This window comes from Anarrhichthys ocellatus, unplaced genomic scaffold, assembly GCF_004355925.1.
Source record: "Anarrhichthys ocellatus isolate YVR2014 unplaced genomic scaffold, GSC_Weel_1.0 scaffold25, whole genome shotgun sequence".
Taxonomy (NCBI): Eukaryota; Metazoa; Chordata; class Actinopteri; order Perciformes; family Anarhichadidae; genus Anarrhichthys; species Anarrhichthys ocellatus.
Window position 1 is genome coordinate 2,297,462 of NW_022280055.1, and position 8,775 is coordinate 2,306,236.

The following is an 8,775-nucleotide window of genomic DNA, read 5'->3' on the forward strand; positions in this document are numbered from 1 at the left end:
CGAGTCAATGTTCACTAACCCCCATGTTAAAATACCCAACTTTACAGCAGAAATAAACTTTATAGCATGGTACAAAGATGGTTTTACTCTATAGCTATTTTCTCATTCATGTTAACTGTACGGGGGTGAATTTTGATATAAGTCACCTTTTTTGTATTGTACTAATGCTTAAATTTAGGCATAATTAAGGTCGTGGCCGCTTTAAGTTCAGGTGGGTGTCGTCTCAAGTCGCTAGCTGTCTGCTCTGCTTTGTCACCCGGGCCCACCTCAGCTCCACCAACAATCTACCTCTTTGCCTATTTTTGGAATTGCCGGGAGTTAGGCTGTGTTTCTAAGGTGGCGACGAGAAATTTCACTTAAAAAGCCAACAAAGTCAGTTGGATTCATCCTCTGGGGAACATGAATGAAATTTAATGTTATTGTTTAAATTTTTGCACACTCATCACCTCAGGCATGACATCACATCACTGAGTCAGCAGAAAGCACTGGTCGTGTGCGGTGCGTCGACCAGCGAACGATAACTCCAGCGCAGTACATCACAGCTACTTGATCCACTTCACAGCCAATCAGCCTTTAGGTGTTCATGTGGAAAGAGGGAGGGAGGTGTTACGCCCCGATCATTAATAACTCCCAGAAAAATAAATCCTGAAGTTAGAGCTTTCAGCCTGTTGCTAAGCCCCTGGGGTGAGAAAATCACCCGTGTATGAAGCGGTGAAATTTATTCCACCTGGGAGAGTCAGACCTGGTTCCAGAAAGCACATCTGGTCTTTGGGTTTTCTGGCTCGGCCTGGTGTTTTTCACCACAGCTGTAGCACCCCATGCCCACACTTCTCACACGTCTTACTTCACTTCCTTTGACTCTCTTTGTCTCTGTTCAGTTTGAAAATGTTCATGTTTTAACTTTTTTCTCTTTGCTGTAGTTTAAAAGTATATTATACTACCTTCAGGTTAATTCAACCTTTTCAAAACCCACGATGAAAACGCTGCTGCTTTTCTGAGTCACCAGAAAGACGACACTACAGATGTTTTCATCGTTTTCTTCCTCTAGGATTAGAGATGCTGAGCCACTATAACAATAATTAAACTCCTCCAAAATCCCCCTCCAGTGACCTCTGGTCGTTTTAAAGTTCTTAAATATACCTTGTAAGTAGGCATGTGGTGTACACAGCAAACCAAAATGAACAAGTGATTCCTGCCAATGTAAACACTATTGGTTCCCAAGACCTCTTTTCCCATATTACTCAAGTGAACCTCAGTTTGATGGTGGGCTGACAATTGGAAACATGAATCACTGCATGTTCCTGAACTGATAAAGTACTGAGGCTGGAACAGGCACTGTGAAAAGATGAAATATTGATGGATGAAACCCCCATATAAAGGAATGAATTATCAAGAACAGGTGTAGTATTTAAAGAGTCAGGATTAGCCTAACTAAAGCTTCAACAATGTGATGCTTGGGGTTTGGAAAGGTTTGCAGCATCAGTCAATCAACGACTGACACTTTTCCACTGTTAAAGCTGCATTAGTTCATTTTTTGGCCACTTTTGCCGGCTTTACAACAAGCTGAACAACCCACAGCCCCAACAAATGGCATCAAAAGTGTTTTACAGCCCTTTTTGCCTTTGTCTCTATAATTAATTATCACCTGCCAATCTCTGTTGAGCACCTGTTCTGCTCCACCTGTTATCTTCCTTGGCTTAGGATTGGCTCAATCACACATCTATTAACACAAGTGAAGCTGTTGCAGGTGCTAGGAATTAGTAATTAGTGTTTCTCACAGTCCAAGGCAGAAAGGGCTCTAAAAATACAATACATGCCTGGTTAAAAAATCTACTCTACACACACTGAAACATGCAATGAATACACACAGACAAAAAAAAACCCAAGCAAAAAAACAGCATCATAAATTAATAAAATCACACTTACAACACACAAACACAAAAGATTGCTACCAAATATTTCTACCTTATGAGACTTAGTTCATCCAGTAGAGACTGAGAGACTTGATTTCACATCTTAAATACACATTTAACCCTGATTTTAGGTCAGAACATCATCTATGGGGTTTGAATGACTTTAAAGTCCTCTCCTTTCGCTTTCTCACATATTCCATTAATTCTCCTTCTTTCGTCCATTGTCGCTTTGCTTTCCCGGTGCGTCTCTCTTGTGGCTGCATGTGGTAACCTTTGTCATGATGTGGACTGTCCAATAATTTAACAACAGTCCGTGATTTATGGCACCACATATGGGAATAGTTTGTCTGAAGGAGGTCTCCCTCACCACAAGAAGAAAAACTGTCAAATTGAAATTGAAGGACGTCTGACGTATGAATAAAGCATTCAAATCAGGACCATATAAATCTAATCCTGGATTTTATATCATCCATATTTCCTGCTCCATTGATCAGAAACAGCAGCAATGTTACGCCCTTGCATCAAGTTTCTGAAGTGAAAACAACGCGTGATTTAGAGCAAATGGTCCATGCTCATAACTAATAGTTATGAGGACTGCAGGAATGAGGGATTTGGGTGGATTCATGAAGGAAGTTTTTGTTAGAGATCAGGTTCCTAACATCCCATAAGGCCTGTCATGTTCCAGCACCGAGAAAGTGAAAATATCCGTCAGCAGGAGATCAGTGTCCACTTGCTTCAACAGTTTTTCTCCAGCAACACACCCACATTAGCCTTTCTCAGACATTACCGTTTGCTGATTGTCACATTTAAAATATTCTGAAAAGTATTTCGACAAGGACAAATGCTTTCCTTAACTCTTGTTTTTTTCATTTGTAACCTACACTCTGAACTGCAACAAGCACCGACGTTAAAATAACAGAGTAAATCTAGACAATTGAATATCTTTTGACTCATTGGAAGAAAACCTCAAAAATCCAATGGGAGGGGTTTGACATGTGTTTTGAATTAATGGCTGCTTCGTTTCCCTCATGGGGCTACAATAGCACTCTGCTTTGTAAGTACAGTAGGAAACCGACAAGCACAAGTCAGTTAAAAAAAAAAAAAGCTTTATTGAAGTTCGATGCAAACCAGTCACATTTCACTACAAAACACAGGTTTACAAAAATTTTACATTTCCCTTTTTGTAAGTCATTTTTGTTTCTGTGATATAAAAGGTTATTTGTGTGTGTATCATAAGACCTAATCCCTCTTATAAATCAATACTCTGTTATCTCAAGTGTTATAAACTGAGGAAAAATGTTTTTTTTATTATATTACTTGTCATGTTTACAACCATTTATTTGTTGTCATTATTAATTTATGTGTTGAATGAGTTTCATTAGCTTCCTAGCCTTCATACCTCTTAAAAGGAATAGTTCAACATTTTGTGAAATATGTATATTCATTTATTTTCTTTCCGTGAGTTAGATGAGAGGATTGATACCACGTTGGAAAGGGGCCACTAAATATTTACCAGGATGTATCTTGTTTTTGTAATTTGATATGGACACAAATTTACAATATGTGCTGTTATGAACTCTGATAGATGATTTTAAATTTCTGTTTGTGTATGGATTATACAAACAAAATTTGTGTTAATTAGTAAGCTAGCTGCAATATCGCTGGATCTGACGGAAATTTAGCTGCTGGCCAATATTTCTGGGGTTCCGTTGGAGCCGGTGGATATCTGGATAACAGATATCCGGGAAAGTCTTCCTCTTTCGAGGGCCTGTCATTGGTTGCAGTCAGATTAGTAATTTGAGATGTAAGAATGGAGTTGATAGATGACGTCGAAGATCGGAGTAGATCGAAGTACCCAGTTTAGAAGCTATTTTTTAACTAATAAAAAGCTAAATTATCAACAGACAATAGCTGGTGAGGTCAGAGATTGCATTTTGCCAATGCATTCCACCTCTTTTGGTCTTCACACAGACTGTTTACCTGCATGCAACCGAAGTCAACCGAAAATAATCTGTTTTTAGAGATTAGGCTAGCTGTTCCCCCCCCCTGCTTACAGTCTTTATGCTAAGCTAGGCTAATCAACCCCCTGGCTCCAGCTCCAAGCATGAGAGTGGTATCAATCTTCTCATCAAACTCTCAGAGAGAAAGCAAATTAGTTATTTTTCCAAAATGTTTTCACAAACATGTCAACAAGAGTTACAGTACTTTCTTCATTTATACAGCAACAATAATAGCAAATCTTGCATACAATGTAAAACAAAGGTCGTCAGAGCAAAAATTCAGAGGCCTTGAATCCTGCAAATGTACTTCTTCAAACGCTGATCAAAAAAATGAAAGCTTTGCCCAGAAGAAGAAAGACATGTCTTCAGAGTACCTGCTCTGAAATGCTAAAAGATAAGCAAACTGACTTTAATGTTCACACTTTAAGAACCAATAAAGTGCCAACCATCAGAAAAGGATGTGTCAATGTGTACATGATGTGAAGACAAAGACATGTTTTTTTCTGTGCCCACATAGAAGTGCATGGGAATGTAGTTTGAGTTTTCTGGATGGGAAAAACACCACTACTTTAGTCCAAATCCGTGGTTAAAAGACTCCCTTTTTATTACGCCCCCTGAGGTTTCGATGGCTTGACAACAACCTCAAAAATGTCCTTTGCTTCCAGTACATTCAACATGACTTTAATAATAGATGTCTTTTGCTTGTTTATTCCTGGTATCTCATCATCTAATGCCCATTTTTAATTCTGGTAAAATCTCATGCTATGTCATTTATATATGGATGGAGCTTGTTATCTTTGGGTTTTCTTTGGCTATGATGTACAAGGAGAGAGCCATCAACAATAATAATGAGACTATGTTGTATGAGGGCAGTTTTCTCCAACATACCACAATATTCATATTTTGTACAAACATGGGCAATTTCACTTCTCGACAACAGTTCAGTTCTGTTTTCTATTTTCTAGATCTTCCTCTTGGTTCATTTCATGTGGCCATGTCATAAAAGCCCCATCTTGAATTAGAATTGTCACATTTGTTCATGAAGTTCTCAATTGTCTTGCATAATTCCATCAAAGTGGATTATTGCATCTCCAGTCACAATGGGTGACATTCCTTCATCTGTCAATAATTCTTCTTTGTACTGGACAAATCAACTCTTAGTTCACGTCTTCGTCCATCTTTCTACTGTCTCTTGGACCCAGTAGCAGGTGTCACGGTCCACTGCTGGGTGTTGATTCGTGTATTGGGGTAAGGCAAGCACAGAGGTCCAGGGGTTCCTGGTGATCCAGGTGGCCCTACTGGCCCTGGTATCCCCCCTGCTCCCGGTGGCCCAGTGAGGCCCGGTAGTCCTGCCACACCCCGGTGCCCTTGAGGCCCTGCAGGTCCTGCGGGGCCTTCTCTACCGGAGAGGCCAACATCACCTTTCTGGCCCCTCTCACCAAGTGGTCCTAGCGGGCCAAGAGACCCTTTAGCACCTTTGATTCCCACTGTCCCTCTATTGCCACTTGATCCTGATTCACCTGGTCCTCCTTTGGGCCCAAGCGAACCCTTCTCTCCAGAAGTTCCACGGCCTCCTATTGGGCCTCGGTCACCTTTGCTCCCAGTCAGTCCCAAGGGTCCTTTTGAGCCAGTCTCACCACGGTTCCCTTTGGTTCCTGGTGGTCCAGGAGCACCTGTTGAGAGAAGACCGTGAGGTTAAGTTGAAAAATAAAGTGTACATTTCATATATGACAACATCTACTTTACCTTTTAGTATAGTAAAGTTCTTTATGAGATGGATATGGTGAAAATCCACAAGCTTCATCTCCTCCATCACCATGGACAGGTTCCTAATGTCCACATCCAGTTGGAGATTCAACAACATGTTTTGCTGTCTCAGTGTGTCGGCCAAGTGGAGGAGTAACAAGACTGAGTTGTTAAGGTTCTGCACAAAAGAGAGGATGTGAGGATAAATACATGCAGCAAAATGAGACCCGAGAGAGTAGAAGAATGACAAGGGGAGGAGAAATTTGGTAAATTTAAGTACAAAAATCTCATCAACATTTATGTGATATGTCATCGCTGTCAATAATATCAAGAAAAACAGTTTTTAACAAACAATTCAAAGATTTAGCTAGCTAGCTATAGCTAACTTTTCATTATTTAGTCACAAAATATCAGTGTTCTAGCAGCACGTGTCATCAGACAAAATAGGTAGGGTTAATTCTTATAAAGCAGGTCTGTTTTTTAAAAAAGGTGGTTTTCAAAGGTGGTATACTACAGAACTTTTGAAAATATAATCATTCTCTGTGCAGAGCTTCAGCTCTCAATCTGCATTTTTTTGTGTGTGTTCATTGATAGAACCATTAGCAAGAAGACAGAAATCTTCTGTGTTTACTACCAGTAGATCTTCAGTGTGTCTGCCCATGCGACTCTGGCAGGATGAGCTCTCGATGTTGATGTACTTGTACATGCTCTGGACGTGGCTGACGGTGGCGTTGATGCTGGAGGAGACTGTGTCGATCTCCATGGAGATGGAGTTCAGACGACCATCCAAAGCAGAGAAACGCTCACCTGTCCGGTTCTCATAGTACCTGAAGAGGGATGGTTAGTGTGAGTTTTTGTTTTTCCTTAATGATAATACTCTTTCTTTCTGTGTCTGCGTGTTGAGTGTGTGTGTGTTTGTATTATATATTCCCTGCATTGTGGGGACATATGTTTGCAATGTCACATGTGGGGACTCACCTCCCATCTGAGACAAAAGCTGGTCGCCACAATGTAAATAAACTTTTAAGAGTTGACTTTAGGGTTAAGGTTATAATTTGACTCAGGATAAGGTTTTTTTGTGGCTGTTGGTTTATGGGGTTAAACCCTTTTGTGCACATGCCTACCAACTTTGCCAGCCATGGGGTAAAGGTTAAGATCAGGATCAGGAGTAAAGTTTTGGGGCAAAGATAGGGATAAGGCATTAAAGGTAACAGTTCTCCTCCAGGGGATTGATGTAAGTCAATACAATGTCCTCTAATGTGTAGTAGTACATGTGTTTTACCTGGAATGGTAGTGAAGGTCATGCATGTTCTCCTCATGTTCATCCATGAAAGACGTCACATTGTCAAGTTGCATATGCAGGTTCATCACCTGGAAGAAATACAGACATGTCGTACTTCTTAACCTGTGAGGACCCTCATTAAAGGTATAATATGTTACATTTGTCGGTTTGTAACACACTGTATTCAAAGTTTGCCACTCAAGCCAGTCAACATGCAAGCGAGGGAGAGAGCGACGATTGTCGTGTGGGCTATAGAGTGAAAACCTTTGACATACCTGAGATTGTCATATACGGGTAAGAAAAATCATTGAGGGGATTGAAATTACCTGTGGCCTACGACAACTGCAGTTACAACAGGTACAACTCTTCTTTTTCTTAAATAAAAGTTTTCTTTAAATGCACATGGGGTGGGTGTTCAATGCAGCAAACACAAACACACACACCTGCTGGGTGAGGTCGTAGTACACCTCAGTGGACATGGCGATTCTCTGGTGATCTGCTACTATGTTGTTTTGGAGGAAGCGCATTGCTTGTGTGGTGCTGCTAGTGTTGGATTTGATGGCGCTCAGAACTCGGCTGTAGTTCTGCCATTCGGTGGTTAACTTCTGGAGGACCAGGGTCTCCTCATCCGCTTTTCTCTGCAGAGCATCTATCCAAATTGTACTGGAGAGCAGAGGAAAACGCAGAAGATATGTGAGATGCAGTGTTCACATTATTTTTCAAACTGTGTCTGCTGTATTTATCTTTTTACTGTACTAACTATAGAAGCAGCCAAAAGTGTATGAGTAGATATTTTTATTAAACCACTATTTTAACTACATAAGAAAACATAAGATTCCCTTAATAAATCATGTACACGTTCAAAAATATATCATCACCCTATCAAAATTTATAGTATTTCAATACAATAACAAAAGAAATTGATGATTAAAGCACTCCTCTGGTCATGGTGGTCTCGCACGTTGCAGGTTGAGTGTTACTGTATATTTACCTGCAAAGCTTCCAATCACAATAAAGCTGAATAATTAATGTGTCACGTAGTGGATATCTGTTTTTCTAGTATAAAATACATCTTTTCATTTACCTGAGTGCCACTGTAGTGTTAACCTGCTGTGCCGTAGCTTTGATGTCGTATTGATCATCCACCAGCATCTTCATTTTCTCTTCAGTTTCCTCGATCACCTCCTTCCAGCCTTCAACCAGCTCCAGGTATCTTTCCAGCGACTGGTTCAGAAGTTTGATTGACATGAGGTGGTTTTGCATGTCGCGTGTCAGCCGGTTGCTGGTGGTCTTAAGGGTGGCCTGTGTCTGGGAGGCCTGGTCCAGGACCTGGAGGTGGACAGGGATCAAAGAGGCAGAATTTGTGAATAGAAATGAATGAAGTCATAGGCTGTAAAAGCTAAAATGTGAGGATCTGTTTTATATCTTTACAAATTAAATATTTTTGGGTTGCTATTTTTGAATTTTATGATTCACCACACAGTACCTGCTCCTGTCCCAGTATCATTCTCTGGATGTCTTCAAACTCCCTCTTCAGCCTGCTGATCTCCTCGCTGTACAGAGTCACATCCAGACAGCCTGAACAGTTAGAGGTGGAGCTCAGAGCTGAGGGATAACAGTCAGAGAACGAAAAGGAGGGAAGATAAGAGACAGTGAGGAAGGATGAAAAGTTCAAGTTGTCTGTATATGGCTTCTGGTAACCATGTGTGTAAAAGAGAAAAAGATATTTTGAGCGCCTCTGACATCACACTTAATCATCCGTACAGCTTCACACTTCATGTGACATGTACACATATACATATATATATATATATATATATATATATATATATAT

General features: G+C 40.4%; 1 protein-coding gene across 1 annotated transcript in view; it reads right to left on the reverse strand.

The window, feature by feature from the left end:
- Nucleotides 1–2,600: 2,600 nt before the first annotated feature.
- scara3 (scavenger receptor class A, member 3) overlaps nt 2,601–8,775 on the reverse strand; it is an 18,405-nt gene continuing 12,230 nt past the window's right edge. Inside the window, exons 6-12 of the mRNA XM_031861695.1 lie at nt 8,428–8,546; nt 8,026–8,270; nt 7,385–7,604; nt 6,942–7,030; nt 6,294–6,486; nt 5,660–5,837; nt 2,601–5,586 (exon numbers count right to left, since the gene is read on the reverse strand). Of these exons, the coding sequence (XP_031717555.1) occupies nt 5,096–5,586; nt 5,660–5,837; nt 6,294–6,486; nt 6,942–7,030; nt 7,385–7,604; nt 8,026–8,270; nt 8,428–8,546 (1,535 nt within the window). The 3' untranslated portion in view covers nt 2,601–5,095. The remainder of the gene's footprint in view (nt 5,587–5,659; nt 5,838–6,293; nt 6,487–6,941; nt 7,031–7,384; nt 7,605–8,025; nt 8,271–8,427; nt 8,547–8,775) is intronic.